The 18,652-nt window shown below is 50.7% G+C and overlaps 1 protein-coding gene across 3 annotated transcripts in view; it reads left to right on the top strand.

The window, feature by feature from the left end:
* The first annotated feature begins 450 nt into the window (after window positions 1–450).
* The window catches only part of HPSE2 (heparanase 2 (inactive)), a 106,485-nt gene continuing 88,283 nt past the window's right edge, over window positions 451–18,652 (top strand). Inside the window, exons 1-3 of one of the 3 annotated variants that reach the window (XM_032116951.1) lie at window positions 451–1,016; window positions 2,040–2,197; window positions 13,710–13,871. In XM_032116951.1, the coding sequence (XP_031972842.1) occupies window positions 757–1,016; window positions 2,040–2,197; window positions 13,710–13,871 (580 nt within the window). In that variant the 5' untranslated portion in view covers window positions 451–756. The remainder of the gene's footprint in view (window positions 1,017–2,039; window positions 2,198–13,709; window positions 13,872–18,652) is intronic. The other 2 variants (XM_032116950.1, XM_032116952.1) reach the window with 2 other exon arrangements.

The following is an 18,652-nucleotide window of genomic DNA, read 5'->3' as shown; positions in this document are numbered from 1 at the left end:
TGCGAGGACCGGCCGAGCCGCAGCTTCGGGCAGGGCGCACCGAGCGTGCCGCGTCGGGGCTCCGGGGTGCTGACGGCCCCCAGCCCCGCTGCGCCCGTCGGGTCCCAGGGAGCCTCCAGCGCTCAGCCCCGAGGGCCTCGCCCAGCACCGCGGGTCCCGGCGCGGTTTGGAGCTAACTCTTCCCGCAGGCAGTGTTTGGAGTCTTTTTCGGGGTGATTACCCCCCTACCCCCCCCTTTCCCCCACCGGGCACCCCAGGGCCGTCCTCCCTGCCTTACCGTCTCTGTCGCTCCTGCAGCCGGCGACTATGCCGGACCGTACTGGCCGGTCCCCACGCTCCAGCCCCCGTCCCGAGGTCCCTGGTGTCTCGGTGTCCCGATTCCGTCCCGGTTTTGCGTAGTGCTGGGGCTCCCGCCGCCGAAAACGTTCGCCGGAGCCGGCGCGAAGCGAAAGCTCGGTGTTGGCGGGGCTGCGGCAGGGCGGCGGGCCCCGAGCCGAGGGGGTTAAACCAGGAGCCTCCCCTTACCTTCAAAAAGTTAAAAATGTCTGGAGCCTGCATCTCTTAAAGGGGCGGTGCTGGCTGCAAGGAGTCTTGGCACCGGCTGCGAGAAAGGCTGGTCAGGGGCGTGAGTTCCCCTCCACCAACACCAAAACATTGCAAAAAAAGGCAGAGCGCCCCACACTTTAGATAAGGACAATTAGCCACCAGCGAGCCCCTGCAGACAGCGACTTAATTAGGGGTTTCCTGCTCTCCGGCATGCCCTGTCCCAGCTCCTTCCCCCCGGGGCTCTTAGCCCTGATGGCACCTGGGCTGGCCCTCATGGCCACCTTCTCGCTGCCCTCCCAGGCTGGGGACAGGAGAGCACTGCCGGTGGAGAAACCTCCAGGTGTGAAGGGAAGAACTCTCATTCTCCTTGATGTCAACACCAAGAGCCCTGTCAGGATAATCAGTGAGAATTTCCTCTCCCTGCAGCTGGACCCCTCCATCATTCATGATGGCTGGCTCGATTTCTTAAGGTAAGGCAGGAGCCCCCCGGCGCCCTCCCCACGCCGCCCGCGGGGCGCCCCGGCGGCCCCGCCGCCCAGCCCTGCCGGGCTCCGCGCTGCTGGCGGCGCTTGTTGTGACGGAGGGAGCGAGGCCATGGTTTCCATTAAGATGCACATGTTTGCAATGGAGAAAGCATTTCGGAGACTTATCAGTTATGACTGCAAAAATGTCGTGCTCCCCTCGCTCCAGCAACCGCTCCTCTGCAAAAGCACAACACGGGGCCGAGGCAGCACAGGGGAAAAATCAAAATCAAAATCAAACAAAAACCAGCAGCAGGAACGGGGCCGCCTGCCTAGCCGAGCCGAGCCTTCCCTGGGTCCCGACGGGCAGAGAGCGGGTGTCGGCCAGGTCTTCTGAGCCCTCCGCTCCCCGGACTTCCAGCCCCGCGCGGGGCGCAGAGCCGGGCTGCAGCTGCGCTGGGCTCCACCGGCGGTGCGGAGCGGCCGCGGCCTGGAGGCGCTGGGACGGCCAGAAAGCCTTCTCCCTGCTGGGTAAGTCGGGGAGGGAGAGCGGGTCTCCTCCGCACGCCCGCTCCGAGGGTCCTTTCGGCAGCAGAGGAAGGAGCGGGGCGAGGATGCGGGAAGGCGCGAGCGAAGCGGAGCCGGGACGGCTCCCGCTTTTCTCCCCTCCCCGCTTTTCTCCCCTCCCCGGCGGCTCGGCCCGCGGCACGGTCCCGCGTGGCGCTGAGCGCCTCTGCCTCCTGGACGCCGCTGCACTTGTCCGGGGGGCGCCGGCGGGACGGGGGGGAGCCGGGCCCGCCGGCCTCCGGGCCACCACCGGCGGGCGGGGCGGCTGCCCGCTCCGGGGCCGCGCCGCTCGGCCCGCGCAGAGCCCCGCAGCCGGTGGTACCGCGTCGCACAGCCCCGGGCGGGGCAGCGGGGCCCGCCAGGCAACGGCGGGTCCTCGAGCCCCGCGGTCCCCGGTCGTTGGCGGTACTGGGGAAGCGAGGGCCCGGCCCACGGCTTCCTCAGCCCTCTCTCTCCTCTCCCCAGTTCCCGGCGTCTGGTGACCCTGGCGCGGGGCCTGGCCCCCGCCTTCCTGCGCTTCGCGGGCAAGAGGACGGACTTTCTGCAGTTCCACAACGTGAAGAACCCGGCCAAGAGCCGCGGCGGGCCCGGCCCCGACTACTACCTCAAGAACTACGAGGATGGTGAGCCCCGGGGCCGGGGCGGGGGGCGGGCGCTGCAGCGGGGGGCTGCGGGAGCCGGGCGGTCCCGCTCCGCCTGCCCCGCTCTCCCTGAGCCCGGCGGGGCCGTGCGGCGCCCGGGCACGCCGCCGCCGGGCACCGGGCGGGAGAGAATTCCCGTACCCTTTCTTTCCCGAGAGAGGGGAGCCGAGGAGCTCGGCGGAGCTCGCCCGCCCCATTGCCGGCCGATTCGGCGGGTGTCGGCCCTCGGGAACAAAAGACCAGCACTGGGGAGCGGGACTTTGCATATTCCCCCGCCCCGCTGCGTCCTTCCTCTCCCTTTGCCCCCGAGTGGGCAGCACCGCCCGCAGAGGAGACTTTGCCGCGGCTCCAGGCGGGGGCCGGGCATCGGAGCCCCGGGAGCTCTGTGCACGCCTTGTCCCGCGCTTCTCCCGCGGCTCTCGGGAGCCCTGCCTTGCCCCACGGACCTCGCCGTTGTGCGCTTTCTGTGCCCGCCGCAGCCCCTTGGGCTCCCCGCTGCCCCTCCCGGCTTGGTGACGGTCGGTCGCCGCGTGCCGGTGCCCGGTCGGGGCTGCTCCCCCTCCGGACCGCTCGGCCATCCGAGCTCTTTCCAAAGTCACCTCTTGGCCCCTGCCTTTCCGCTGCTCCCCTCTTCGCCGTCTGCCCTTCTCCCCATCGGACCTCAGTGCACAAAAGGCTTTCACCTTTCGCGGCCCATAATTCACACAAAGAAACTGCGTAGAAGAATTAGGGCCACATCTCCGTCCTAAGGCATTTCTTTTATGAAGCAGAATACCATGTCCACGTGCAAGAATTTATTGATTTTTCTCTCTTGCTTTGTTTCTTTTTTTAAAGAAACAAGCTTTTTTTTTTTTTTTTTCCCTTACTCAACGACTTAAAAAATTAGGTTAAGATTTTTCCATAAGTAACTGTGAAGGCCAAATAATGCCAGACAGATCCCACTGGGCAGGTCTGTGGAACAGAGGAAATTTTGCAGAGATCTAGTCAGCAGCACAGTCCTGAATGGAAAAAGCAGATGCATTTGCCAGTTTTCTGATGGCTCTCACTCCCGCTGTTTCCCCACATAACATCTGATCGCTCTGAGATGAATGTGCCTCTATTCCCACACACAGGCAGGTGGGTAAGTTTTTGTGCTCCATCTTTCACTTGGTCTCCTAGCTGGGGCAATCCTGATGTTATTCCTTGTTTTTCTTCTTGTGACAAATCTCAGTCGAAAGGTTTGTTTCAAGTTCTGCCTGCTGAGATGCACTTGAGGAAAAAATGCTGACCAAACTTGCCACAGACACCTTGTACAGTAGAAATTAAGTGTGGTGCATAAAATTGTGGATGGGACTTATACAAAACGTTTGTAAGAATAAATTTCCCCACCTTCCATATTTCAACAGCTTGCAGGAGAGAACTTACTTATTAAATGTCTTCACAACAGCTTCCATGTTAAGGAAGGACTGAAATATTTTGGCTTTTTTTTTTTCAGTTTTCCTCATGGCAATAAAATTGAAATGTAGCAGCCTTCAAAATGAAGCTTTTCATAGAAGTTGTAACCACAGGTCTTAACTTTTCATCACTTAAATATGGAACAGGACCATTATAAATGTGGGTGAAGGAAGGAGAAGACACATGTGGTGTGTATCAAGCATTGGTGTAAATCAGAAAGGTGTGGCAAAAGGGATTTCCTGCCTGGAAGCAAAGCTCTCGTATTTGTTCTTAAGATCTGTGTGCAAACTCCAAGGCTAGAGTTGCTAGTAGCTCACATCCTTTTGTGCTGAGGCTGCACTAAGTGCTTCACTTGAGGGATCTGGTTCTCCGAAATAAAATCCTGGTGCCACCACAGCTCTTTGCCCTGCTGTACTGGGTATGAGCAGCCATCTTCTCCATTTGAAAAACTGGTCCCATTTTTGTTCCCTTATCTGTGGCTCACCCAGGACCTGCTTGGGATCAGGGCATGTAGTTTGCTCTTGCTGCTAAGGACTTACATCCTCAACAGACAGTACAAAAAACCGATGGCAATCAGCACCTGAGCATGGGGGAAGCCAACAAGCATCCTGCTAGGTACCCTTCCTTCTCCCCAAGCTGTCTGGGGTGGTTGGGGTTGTTTTCCATGTCCATAGACTTTTATATGTCCAATACCCATTTTCTGGAATTTCATATAATGGCATGGGAGTGGGGAAGATGTTGGGGGCTTGATTAGTTAAAAAAAGTCAGAAAACGTTTAAAAGATAAATCAGTGAATTTTTAAGTCCTATGCATCACCTTAGTGACTTTTAGTGATGTGACGATTGTTTGGTTGTTTTTTGCTTTGAGTGTTTGTCTTTTTGCTGCTTCTGCCCGTGGGTGCCCACAGACTCCAGGCCTATGCCCCAGAGTCTGGGCTCTCTTTGCAGCCTCCACGGGTGTTCCTGTGCCTCATGTTCTCCTGTGGCCCGTGCACAGAATGGGAGGGAAGGGCACTTCTTATGTTCCTCTAAGCTGCAGCAACTCATAGAGTGCAGGACTGAGAGGTGAAGGGCATGTGTGCAAGTGTGCTCAGACAACTGCAGTTACAAGTGAGTGACTGTGAGTGGTGTTCACATCACAGGCAGCTGCACCCCACTGTGTGCTCACAGGCCACACTGCTGTGGCCCTCTCAGGCATTCAGATGGGAGGCAGCAACAGCAACAGGACTGCTTTGCATCATCCTTCATGGATCCTGTGACCATGCTTGCTAGAGTTGAAATGAATCTCTGTGCAGGGATCTTCATCCTGTAAATCCCCCTCTGCCACCCTGGTGCTCTTCAGACCAGATATTCCTCACTGCTCGCTTCGAGGGTTTTTTCCATCTCTGTGGTGCTCTGCCTTCCTGACTATCAGACCTCCTCAGAAATACACTTTACTCTTTCCCCTCCACTTAAAATTGTATTTGATTCCCTTTCAAATGGTCCCAACTATGCACACCTCCACCTTCTGAAAATTGTTTTTACCTAGGCTTATCTTTGGGTTCATCAACCCATCTTTTCTCACTTCTTTCTTCCACAGAGAGTGTAGACACTCTCTGAGGGTAGTAATAGTTGCTTTTGACTTGTATCTAAAATGTGCTTCATTTTCCTGAAACAAGGTGTTTCCTTTAGGTTTCAGGGTAACTCTTTTCTTGTTCAGATTTTTCCTGGAAACACAGACCTGGAGGTATTGTGTATTACCTGGTGTGTGTGATATCTTTCCTTTGTAAGTCTGAACAGCCTCACCCCAGTCTAGACTAGTCATGTCTGGGCAGCAAAGGTAGCAAAGTGGTGCATGCTCTGTGGTGACTGCCCACAAAGATGGTGCATGTGTCAATTTGTTTTCAGCATTGCATATAAAACTGGCACAGCAGTTTCATCACCTGCTGGCAGATTTGTCAGTACCTGACAGAGTGACTCATAAAAGGGGATGCCTATGATAGATGGTTGTGGTGAGCTGTGGGGTGTGCAGTCCCTGTTGATGGTAGCATGGCTATAGGTACCTCCTGGACTTTGCTAAATATTAGGTCATTTAATGTGTTATATTAACACCCCACTTATGTTGCACACTGGGTGGCTTCCATTTCATGCAGCCCCTACTTTGGATGGTCAATCCTGGAGTCCACCCTCTTTGGATAAGGCATTGGCCAGCCTGAGGTTTGTTAGAAACAGAAACCCAGTTTAAAGTATGTCAGGCTCTCTGGTACCAGGAGGTGGGGCTGTGCCAGAGACTTTTTGACATTTTATGATCAAGAGGTGTAACATTTTTAGCCTGAGAGACTTTTCCCTCCCTTAAATGGTGTTTCTCTGTATATGCCCTCCTGAGTTCATTTTTCTTCCCCAGCTGTGCTCAGCATTGTGCTTTGTTATCTGGAGATGTTTTTCTGCTGCCGTAGGCACGTCTGATTCCAGGGCAGGTACCAAGATGTGAGGTTTCACGCTCAGTCTATCAGTGGTAAATCTGCTTCTCCTTTAGCTGCTGGGTTGCCTAACAAGCAGTCTGTTCAGCCTGTTCTTTCAACTGCCTCATGTGTGCCAAGGACCAGTTGGGTCTGAGGAATGGAACAACAAGAAACACTGGCCTCTGGGAAAACACACTTGAGCAGCTCTCTTTGGAGCAAAAGCACAGGTTGCTGCCCATACAAAACCTCTTCTGAAGCTGAGTTTGCTAAAACCTGACTTGCATGCTGTCCTGGAGCTTGGCGTTGGAGTGTTACGTGTGTGTGGAGTCCTGGTCTTGTTTCAGCAAGAGATGCTGCAGGTGCTGTCTCAGTGCCTGAACCTAGAGCCCGTTTTGGAAGCTCCTTGCCGGTGCTCCAGTATGAGTTTGGTGGGGTAATGTGGAGCCCCCTCATCTGCAGGGTGATCCTCAACTGCCTCTCTCCTCAAAGCCACACAGCCCAGCTTTGGACAACCTGTGGTGACATAGACATCGCTTATAGATTCCCCCTGTGCGTATGTGCTGTGAAGAAAGACTCCCAGGGAAAAAGAGAAGTTACTCATAGCTGGAGTTCTTAAAGATGCATTGGCCCAACTGCACAGATTCTCACTCCTGTCCCTCAGCATTTTGTAGACTTTTGTAACCTTTTTGTGCTGAGACCAAAGGACACTTGGTGTGGCCCTGTGTGGGCCATGGGAGGGAGAGGGGAAGGGGAGTACATTTGGATGCTGCATGTAGTGCACCAAAGAAGTTTTCTGAACTGAAGTGTGTATGAGCAACACATTTCAAAAATACTCTTTTAATTGCTATTTAGTTGCTTCCTTCTATTTTATGTCTTTTTTTTTTTTAAGAGGATAATAGGCGTATGGAAAAATGGCCAATTACAACAAAAAAAAATCACAAAGACATGTTTCTTAAGCCTTCCATACTAGTCAGGGGATTTTGCAGTATAGTGTGGGAAACTTCACATCATGCTGTGTAATACTGGCTAAGTTTTCTGTGTGTTCTTTCAGTGTTGGATCCATTCCTTCAGGCATCCTCAGGAACCCAACACTACATCTAAACCTCAAAATTTGTGTGGCAGTGGGAATGTATTCTCACCCTTGCTCAGTCCATAGTGCACAGGGGTCTTCCAGGATGCCATGCTGTTTGAACATGTTCCAGGGTATTGAGAGGAAAGGAAGATAATAAACTGTTAAATGACCTGAGGATTCCTTTATGTGTGTGTGTGTGGTTACACGGGGGCTGGAGCTGACCCCAGCTAGGGCTGCTGTTCCCACCTTTCTGCCCTTTCTGGCATGTTCCTGCCCTCTTCCACACCTGGAGCCTGAGTCAGTTCAGGCATCTCAGCTGACCAAAACTTGGTGGTGGAGAGGTGGCTGCACTTCAACTTGTTCAGCTGCCAAATTGATTAATGCTGCATGACCGTGCAGAGGTGTAGAGCACAGTGCTGGGAAACTCTGCATTGAAGGCAGATGGGACTGCAGCAGTGTCAGTCTTGGTCAGATTAAATCCTTCAAATCTGTGTCCTGAAGGCAGGAAATCTCACCTCTTGTTTCTCTGCCCTCAGAAGGGTTGGTCCCCATGCTTTCTTTATGATCTGTGCACTGTTCTGCTGCTTCCCTTGTGTGGCTCTGGCACATTTCTGATCCTCTGCTAAGCCAGCAGAAAACTATTTTAAGTAAAAAAAAAAAAAAAAAAAAAAGCAACAGTTTTACTGCGAATTTAGTGAGCAGGATCATGAGGATCATCATGGGGTATGAGGATACCTGAGCCAGAGGAAGGGAGGGTTGTTGCCGTATGTCTGGGAGTGTCCCTTTGGCTCTGCCAGCTCATAAAACTGCAGTAGATGTTTCTGAATGGAGAGCCATCCTGTTGTCCTGGTAAAAATGAGCAAACGAATTTTCCTTTATTCAAAGAATCATCTTCTGTTTCTGGTCACCCAGGGCCCCTTTTCTGTCTGCTTTGTGTCCCTCGACAGTTTAGACATCTGTCCTTTCAGAGCTTGAAGAGGAAATAGTTGTTCTTTTCACCCTCTGAGTGTTTCAAACACAGCCCCTTAGCCGAGCTGTAGCATTTCAGGCATAGCAAGACCTCAGTCCCCAAGAGGGGAAGATCCTCTGATGTCCTTTGGACTTCTGGGATTTGCCAGACCTGGGGCTGCTCTATGCCTCAGCATGAGCTCTGAGGCAGCCTCCTGCTCCCTAGTTCCCAGGAACCACGACTGCAGGGAAGGAGCTACAACCTGCTCTGCCTGTATAAGGAGTCCCAGGGCTTAGTTTTTTTCCTTAGAAATTAGAAAATAATAAAAAAGTTGTAGAAATCATGTTACACAAGGTAAGGGAAATACTGCCTAGGCAGGAGACACTTCCAAAGATTGTCTATTTATCTCCACTTTTTCTTTTTAAATTAAACACTGTTCTGCTAGAATCATGCATGAGAAGTGCTTTAATAACTGAAGGAAATGAGGCAATCAAACAATTAACTCCTGATTTGCTAGCCATTTGCTTGCGAATTGGTGAGATTTCTATGGTCATATATTTAATTGTTTATAATAAGCATCCTAAATTCTCTAAAAAATTTACATATTTTTGTTAGTTTCACACTTCTTTCTATGCCACATCTACTTTGTATGAATTAAAAGTGATTCATGCAAAGTTATATGCATGGGGAAAGACATATGACTTTTTGTACACAACTATCCATTCTAAATCAGCATTTGGCATTCAGGGAAAATGTTCTGAACTTATTATGGCTTGGTCTCTGAATACATTTGGGTAAGTAAACAGTGATTCTAATGTTAGGGATATTAGAAAATAATTGAAAAAACTCACTGAGAGCATTCTTATGCTGTAAGTAAACTAGGTGCTGACACACTAATCAGTGTAAAGGATATATATGTGAGGGGTAGGATGATAGAAATGATCAAAGTCATATCTTTCACTCAGAGATTTTTCATCTTGGGAGAAATGACAGATTATGACAAATGCTGTGAGCTCGGTGTCACACAGAGAAGACAATTTGGGAATGATTATTTCCTTGTTTTCATGACACAAGAAATAGGAAGCATCCAGTGAAATTATTACATATAAAATGAACAAATATTACTTTTTTTTTAATATGGTAGGAAACAACTTGTGGAACTCATTGTCAGGGAACTTCTCCCAGCTAAAATAAAGGAATAATACTAATGTGTCAAAAATCTGCCTATTAAAGACAGGCACGATGGGGATGGAGTTTGTGTCTTGAGAAATCTGTCTTTGTAAATAAAAGTTCTGTTCCCAATTTTACAATCACTGGGAATTTTATAATAATTCCAGCAGACAAACCTGTTTTTTAAAGCATTTTAAAATGTGTTGATTTAAAAAGTAGGTCTTTTACAAGTTTGGCAACATGCAAATTGTAGGACCTTTGCTTGGTCACTCATTAAACAGCTATTTAACCTTGGTACTAACATAATGTCCTAATATTCCATTTTTTAGAAAAAGTATTCGGGTTTTGTTAGAATAAAATCGATTTTTTTTCCCCCCTTTTGAATTCACTTTTCAAGACTGAAAATCTGAAGCAAACAGTCCCATGAGGAGGATGGCCAAACTCGGCTTGTTCTGTTTCCATGGCAGTGGTGACTCCTGCTGGAGCGGTGATCGCTGTGGGCAGTGCTCGCTTTCACACACACAGACACAGAAAGATGAGTTGCGTCTCCTCTTTACCCTTCCGTCACACATCCCTCTGACAATAACCACATCCGTCTGCCCTCTCCGCATAAACCTGGGACTGTGCCTTCCTCCTCCCATCTTCCAGCTGATCAGCTGCAATAGTCTGTGTCTGCTCCATGACTCCGGCCGCTCCTGGGATGGAATTGCCTATGGGCAGATGGTGGCCTGAGCCATGGGATGGTCACTTGTACACCGGCCATACTGACACCATATAAATTCTCGGCTAGAGAAGCTCACTCTGTGCAAGGGAAACCTGGCCCTGGCTGGGAGCTGTCTCCACATGCTGTGCCCCGTCCTCGAGGTCTCACAGCTTGGAACCTCTCTGCCTTGTGGGAAATGGTGACTGAAACCGCTTGGTGCAGGTGATTCACAGAAAGGGACTGGTAGAGCTCAGCTCGTCCTAGGATGCCCGGAGAAGAGCATCGCTGCCCTTGTGCCACTCCTGAAGGGTGTTTTCTAACTTGTTCTTCAACGTTTCCCCGGTAGTTTCGGTGACCTCCATGGGCGGCGTGCGCGGAAGCGCAGCAGATATTCCGAGGCGGGACAGAGATGTGTGCGGACACTCGGAGACAGAACAGCGTCCTCCGGCCCAACTCCGCAGCCTGGCGAGGGGAGAGCTCCTGCGGGATGCCGGCTCCTCAGCCGCTCCGGGCGGGGTGGGACCGGCGCGGGGCCCGAGGCTGTGCCGGAGCGGGCGCTCCGCCGCCGGGATTCCCGGTCGGTGCCTGCCGGCAGCCGCAGCTCACCTGGCCGCCACACGGGTGTGCTCCCGCCATTCCGCTCGGCGCTGCCGGGCCCGCACCGCGCTGCCGCCGCCGCCGCGGGACCCGCGCCCGCCGCCCCGGAGCGCCGCGCCCGCCGGGGTCCGGCCGCGGGGGAACCTGAGCTGGCCAGGGTACTGACCCGGCCCGCCGGGGGCACGGCTCCTGGCCTGCCGGCTTTGGAAAATCCTCTGGGGCTCCCACATCTGGAGTTCTTTCGCACTCCTGCCAGGAGCTGCTCGGTTCCGTGTTCTGCTGGGCAGTTTTATTGCCTTTTTCTTTTTTTTTTTTTATTGGGCTCAGGAAGGCCGTGAGTGCCCTTCTCCTGCCCGCTCGGGGCTGCCCTGCCCAGATCCTCCGGGGTACCCTCTTCCTTCTTGGCCTCCTTGCATCTGTCTTCTTTTTTTATCTCTTCCTTTTAAGATTTCAGAGCTGAGAACTCCTTGCTGTCTGCGTCCCTCGGGTTGTACTTGCTGAGATTTCCCCTAGGCCTTCAGAAGCTGTGGTCTGCCATCCCTCTTCCCTCAGTGCTGCTGGTTCAGCAGAGTGGTGCAGAGGTGCCTGTGCCTCCTTCCCTGCACTGAGCACAGCCTGCTGGGGTATGAAGGACCAGGCACTGACTTCCTTGGTGAGATCCATATCCCAGGCATCTGCCCACAGTTTCAGCTGGAGTCATTATGACTGTGAGGTCCACCTCCATCTTCAAGTCTTTGGCAAGTTTCTTGGGTTCTTCACCAATCTGAGAAGACAGGACCTTGCATGTCTTGCCTCTGCTTCCTGAGTGTCTGCAGTGGCAGCATAACTATCAGAGAGTGCTCCGACTTCTGTGCCCTGCATGCTTTCCGCTACCCTCACAGGGATTTGCCTGAATGTGACTTGACATCTTTGTGGTAATCCCTGTCACAGCAGCTTTATCACAACACTGTTCCTGCTCTTCATTCCTGGGCCTGCCCTTTGTCCCCAGGCCCTGCTGACAGTGCATGCAGAGCCATCCCTGTGGTCCCCAAAGATGGATGTCACACAGGACCCACTGCCATGGTCCTCTGCACCCTCCGAGGTGCTGGACCCTGACCCTGCTCCTGGGCCAATGGTTCCTCCACATGGGTCCATATTGGCCCTGGTTTGGGTTTTAGATGTCATCCATTCCATTTAGGAAATAAACTTGTTTTGACCCAGCCTGGACTCCCTTACAGCAGTTTGAAGAGAATTGCAGACAGCTTATTGACCATTGAGTTTCAAACCTGTCTGCCTCTCAGTCTTCTCCTCCTTCAGGGCCTCCTTGATGTGTTTGCCTTCATTTTGCCTTGGGGTGGGGGGTGTACAGCTCTTGCCTTCAGTTCTGTAGGAAGGGAAAACCATCACCCAGGAAGGTGAATGGCTGTTCATGGGCTCCACGTGACTCCAGCAGCCCATGGCAGCAATACCCTTTCTGGTGTGGGAGAGAGGTAAGGTGGCATTTCTCAGTCTTCAGTTCTCCAAATATTTCACACAACAGGGGTTCAGGATTTTACCATTCATTAGTTGGGCAAAGGTTGGGTAGGTCCAAGTCTTACTTAGTGCCTACCTAAGAGAATGTGCACTAAAGCACATGTTTGAGGGGTGTGTGCTCATTAGCTGCAGAGGAACATTAGTCCTTTCTCTTGCTCCATCTCACTGATGCCCTTGTGCTGGGTGTAGAAATATTGAACCATATTTTCATGGTAGCTGGATGCTGCCCAGTATCCACTCCTGAGTATGCTAGCTGTGGGTGTAGGAGAGAACTCACATGGCTAACTACAGACCATGGGTACTTTAATGACATTGCTGTTCTGAGCAGTCTGTTTTAGACAGGCTTTAGAGAAGTTGTAATAATCCCAAATGCAGAAAAGAGATAGAACACATCCTGGGCAGGGAAGTGTGGTGAGTCTAGGATGAGGCTCAGAGACAGGAAGATAATGTGGCTTCCAGTCCTCCACTGCATGTTTGGAGGCAGTTCCCTGCCAGCCCAAGACATAGCACAGCTTTGAACCTAAGTTTGCTGAACATGAGATTGGACACCTCAAGAGACAGGAGCATGACTTTTGGAAGCAACTTAGGTGCTTCTTGATGTGCATAACCATAAAGGAGCTGGAGAGTGTGTGTGGAGCAAGGTGTGACTCTCTTCTGACAACAAGCTCCTTCAGCAGCTTTTAGCTAGATGGGAATTGAACCAAGCAAAGATCAACCTCGTGAGGCAAAGTAACCTTATGCAATGTGGTGGAAGAATTCCAGCTTCGATCCTTGCTTATCAGAGCTGGCCGCCTGAGGTTTTGTAAGAATTATCATCTGGTGCCTGTGGATCTGAACATGTTACAGAGTTTATTAAACTCATAAGGGACCTTGCAAGGACCTTGCAAGTTTGCACCATTTCCCTCCTGCTTAGACTGCCGTATCTTACTTGATTCTTGTTCTGCCTTGCTACTTCATCATTCCCTTTACCCAGCATGTGAGTAGTTCTAGGAGAGAGAATATCCTATTCTTATCTCACAATATGACTTAGAGAATGCTCATACGAAGAGAAAACAATTTTTGAATAATCCTGTCTCCTGAATGTCAGGCATTAGAAGGGTACAGACATTTGCTCAAAGAGTCATGAGCCATGCTGACCTGTGATAGCTGCAGTGAAGATAAACAAGGTGAGAACAAGCCTTCTTCATCACCTCTTTGACAGGCAAGGTTAAATGGAAGCCAGGGGTTACTGAAATGGGATTTAGTCTTTTCTCATCATTTAGTGTCAAACACACATGTAACAGGGTTGTAATATAAATGTTGGGAGATTTTGCACTTTCCTGTGAGGGAGGGGTCAGCATTGTAAGAGAGCAACAGCTAGGCAGGTAAAGGATGGAAGGGCCAGTAGGTTTTGTGAGCATACAACTTGAGGTTTGTGTGGAAGAAAAGGAGACTTGGGCTGGGAAGGGTCATTTGATAGGTGGATCCAAGGGGTTTGGATCCTTTTTTGGGGTTGCTCTTGCTGAGTGATGATTGTGTGACTGTCATATTGGCTGGAGATGATCCAAGCATCTGGCAAAAATGAAAATGAAAGCTGAGGTTTGGCCATCTCCCTCTTTTCTTTCCCTTTTGCTGTAGACATTGTTCGCAGCGACATTGCCCTGGATAAGCAGAAAGGCTGTAAGATCGCCCAGCATCCTGACATAATGTTGGAGCTACAGAGGGAAAAGGCAGCTCAGATGCACTTGGTTTTGTTAAAGGAGCAGTTTTCAAACACATACAGCAACCTCACATTAACAGGTAAGGCTGCAAGACCAGCTCGGGAGCCAGGAGCTGGGTCTAGTTCTTGCTAATTCACAGGTGTGTTAAAACCCTCGGGTTCTTCGCCTCTATATGAATCAGCATCTCTCTGGCTGCTTCTGTTTCCAACCACGGTTACTGGGTATTGGGAGGGAAAGGACCAGCAGGAACTGGAGGTGGACTCATAAGGCCTCTGCAGCTGGCACCTATGCAAACACTCCAGATTTGGTGTCCCTGAACAGAACATTTTCTACAGTCTGACCTAAGCAGAATACCATGGCATGTGAAGTGCTGGAGAAATCTCCCTGCTAACTGTTCACGTCGATGGGGCTGCAGCAATTACTAAATTTGGAGTCCTTTAAGCTGCAGCTGATTTTTTTTCTTTCCAGAGCATGCACTTTGTGTGAACCCAGTAAATATTAAAGAGCAAATATAAAGGGATAATGGCCTAGACAGAGATGAGAGGATACTCTTTTTCTGGCAACTGTTTGTATTATCCAGGGAACAGAATCTCGATGGAGGAGACTGCCACATTTTGGATACACATTTAATGGTGCTTGTAAAGGACTGATGTCTTCAGGCAGTGAGTGGGCAGAAAGATGGGATCCCAGCAGCCAGCAGGGTCCTTTCATATCTCTTCTCCTTATCACTACAGCTGGATGAGCCACAGACAACAGGAAGGAGGAAGAGACTAATAAATCAAACAGGACCCCCTTGTCCTCTTGACAAGTCCCTTTCCTGTGAAAGGCAGGCAGGCATCTTATTTTTATAAGAGAGAGGGCCCTGTGCTCTGTCTGGGGAGGAGATGGCAAACCCCATGGTGGCCTTCCCCTGCTGCTGGGCTGGGAGAGACAAACTGGTCCTGAACAGCCTCCTCCTCTCTGCTGCCACCCCTAATTCAGTGCCCAGCCCCTGCCTGGAAGCCAGAATGGGTCTGCATCCTCACCAGTAAGCTCTAGCTCTCCTGGGGACATCAGCTGTGTTGGAGCTCTAGGGGACCCCACAGAGGTGGGATGGTGACACCAGCACTACCGAAAGGCTCAGCCCAGGGGTCACTGGATACTGGGGCCATGAGTGTAGCTGAATCGCATCATTCCTGAGGGCCCAGCATTTAAATGGGATCCTCAGAGCCGTTTCTCATTCTCTGTAACGTAATCCACTTGGCTGTTTATTCCCAGTACAACTGCTGGAATCAACATTGTCAGCTTTTCCCCTGACATCTTGCTTACTTTCCACTAAACAAACTTCCCTCGAGAAGTGAAGCTGCTCTCCCCTATCCTCCTTCCCTTGCTGCTTCAAAAGCTCTCTGGCATTGCTCACATTTTTTACAGAACCTGCAGAGCAGAGGTGCTACCTGGTTATCAGCTTAGCTCTTAGCCTTTCCAAGTGTGTTTACAGGATAGTTCAGAAGGTTTTAGCTCTAGCTCTCCAGGGTGGAGAGAGCAATTTCACCATAATATTACCCAAAGAACTATTTTAATGTTCTTTAACTCCCTTTGAATGTGAGCAGAGCAACTTCATAATTGTTATGAAGTTTAATCTTTTATTTCATAGACGTAGTCTGAGAACATGGACTCTAGACAGCTAAGCATAATATTTAACTGGAACTCTACTAACTTGTGTAAATATTTCCCTTCTCTGTGATGGATCTGGTGTTTGGGGTGGGTAGAGGGGGTTGTACATCTGTTGCAGAAGGGCATTTCTTACCTTCAAAATTCAATCAGAGTTTGCTTGAGGACTTCTTTTTGTTCTGCACAGTGGGTTTGTACAGTGCTACAGGGAGTCCCCAGGTCATGAGGCAAGGTGCAGAGCAAGAATGCAGATGTGGTTTAGGGAGTCCTTAGTGAAGGACTGAGTTTGCAGGGATGGAGTATCCATGAGATCCTTGAAAACAAGGTTTCCTCCTGGGGGTCTGTATCTAGGAGTCACTTGACCTCATGCAGTGCATGTACTGTGGATGACCTTCGGTGTCCAGCCCAGACTGCAGGAATATTGAACCCCACACCTCAGTGTGAGAGGGCTTCTACTACTGCTAGTTCTTTAATTGTAACCCAAAAATGTAAATGGAATATCTTGCTCAAAGTCATATGAGAATAAAGGTGCTTTATGATGGGATAGCTACTCTAGGAGAGCTTGAGAGTAGAAATACTACTGTGTGGCACGTTTATTCCCTCACCAGTACCACTACCACTGTAGTGATCTGGATAAAAAGTCCCATTCCCTTCTTCCTCTTCCTTGTTCTCCTCCTCCTCATCCTCCTCCTCCTCAGTAATATAGTTATATGAACAATTTGAAAGACTATAGATCAGGCCTCCCACTCTGCCTGCAAGTGTGGACAAGGGATTCTGCCAACAAACTTTCATGCAGTATCCTCACGGGTTTAGGAATGAAAGCTCTTAGAGTGCAGGGCATGTGATTCTGCAGTCCCTGTGGCATCAATGTAAGTTGGGGGCTTCTTCAAATCTATTCACCAGTTGCACATAATTCCCAGTGTGTTCCTTATTTCAAGCATCAGGCAGGGCTCTGTTGTACTGGAATTTAAGCTGTTCACAGCAGCAGGTACCTCCAAGGTAAGAGGGTGTCTTAAAATGAAATGTGTGTTTTTGTGCTAAGACACAACTGAGACTGAGTGAAACCAGGCAGTCTTTCTGGCTCTCATTCCTCCAGGAACACATGTGAGACTCTGGCTTAGACCACTTCGGTTTCTCTCATCGAGTACGAGCCTTCCTCAGCTCCTGTCTGCAGGCTTTCTCTTGCATCTCGCCGCTGCTTTCTGTATGTGATCTTTCCAGGCTTACTGAGCCTGCCTCCCTGACATGAGCAATCGCCTTTGATCTGGGACAGTGCTATTTGAATGCTGTAAAATATTTTGAGGTTTATTAATCTTTGCTGTTTCCCCTGCAGTGCTCAGAGATGGGTATCTCGTTTCACAGATCAGCATCTCTCATGCTCCCGGGTCAGTCCGCGGTAGAGCAGGGGGAGAGTGCATAGCACTGCCTGCTCGCCTCTGGGAACCAGCTCTCTGAGCTCAGCCCTCCGTGGGATGGGGGAGCAGAAGGAATCTGTCCCTAGAAACGCTTCTTTGCTCCTTCGCAGCTCACAGAGCAAGCAGCTATTCTTTTTGTGTTTAGGATCAGCTAGGGTAGAAGTTGCAATCCTCACAGCAGGCTCCCCTCCTTTGCAGCCCTCAGAAGAAATGTTCAGGCCACAGGAAGGTTATTTTGGAGTCCTGGAACCGGGTGGAGGTGGGGGGGGGCCGGAATGTACAACATAGGGCTGGCAGTAGGTGAGGTGTGAGGAACTGCCTCGGGCAGCGGAGACACAGTGTGCATGCAGATTTTAGAGAGTGAGCTTGTGGGGAGTGGGGCAGCATCAGGCAAAGCTTCGACAGACTTAATCCAAATTTCTCCACCTGTGGTGCCAGTTTGGGCTGGGGTAGAGCACTGCATTTGTGCTTTGAGAGACTGGACATCCACAGGTTTCTGCACTGTTCTTAAGTAAAGCCTGTTAAGCCTGTGGAAGAGGGAATTGTTCAGGTCAATAGACATATGTGAAAAAGTGTCCCCTCCTGTATTTGCACGAAGTGTTAAGGGTAACCGAGCTTCCCAAGAAACATGTATGGACTATAAATTTCCCTCAAATACTGCCCCACTGCTCATTCTGAACTATGGAGAAACATCTTTCTGCTCTACCTTCTGCTCGAAACTGTGACACGGATTATTTCTCTGCATCAAGAGACTAATGATGAGAGCTCTCCAGCCTGCCCTGCCACACCCTATCTGCACTGAAAAGCCAGTGAGGAGACTGCAAGATGTGTGGTGGGAGCCCTGAATCCCTGTAATATCATAGAGCACAGCCTCTAAAAGCAGTGATTAAGGGGCCAGACCCTCCTTGCATGGCATGGAATGCTCCCAGTTGACCCTCTGTGGTCCCACCCTGCTGAGGGTATTGGCAGTGTTTCTCCCCACTGCACTGAGAGAGACTTGGAGGGATTAAACTCAGGTGGAACTGATTGGAACGGAGCTGAGAGGTGCCTTCAGTGCATTTCACTGTCTGTGTCCAACACTGCAATCGGGTGTTTTACACTGGCATCCCACTACCCCATTAAGGTAGTTAGATAGCTTAAACACTGCCATAACAGCAGCTGAGATTTCTCTGTGAGGTTATTCCTTGAAAAAGAACTACTTTTGGAGATGTTAGCAGCCATGCAGAGATGCTCTTTGTCCAAGGTAAGTGATTTGGGGGTATGAGGTGGTGGTGACAGAGTGCACATCTGCTTTTCACGAGCGGGATGTGTAATGTGGGATGAGTGGAACAAAGCAGGGTAGGAGAGCAGAGAGTATGCGTGGCTACTGCAGAACACTTATGTGTAGGAGGCACAGAGCAGAGATGAGGGCAGTGTGTCTGCATAAAGGGCTTGCTAGTGAGATACTGTCCCACAGAAATACATTTTTTGCTTCTCCCCAAAGACAACAAGAACCCCAGTTGTAGTTGTTCTTTGGCAGGGAATCACACGGCTCAGGTTGAGCACCTGTGACATGTGTGTTTCCTGCACTTGTGAACCTCCCCTGGTGGTTTTGTGATTCCTGCTGAATGCTGTGGCTCTGGGAGATAGTGGTCCTTGAGCAGGACGTGTTTGTAGGGCCTGAGGCTCATCCCATGGAGTGCTGGGTCTGGAGACAACCATGGCTCAGAGGCTGCTCTCACAAGTGGGTGTGTGTAGGAGGCAGGGCATGGGGCTGGGTGTGTTTTTGGTGCCTGTGCTGCCAGGCAGTAAGGCC

The sequence above is a fragment of the Corvus moneduloides genome, chromosome 8, assembly GCF_009650955.1.
Source record: "Corvus moneduloides isolate bCorMon1 chromosome 8, bCorMon1.pri, whole genome shotgun sequence".
Lineage (NCBI taxonomy): Eukaryota > Metazoa > Chordata > Aves > Passeriformes > Corvidae > Corvus > Corvus moneduloides.
Note: the sequence above shows the minus strand (reverse complement) of the source record. Positions and strands in the feature narration are given on the sequence as shown.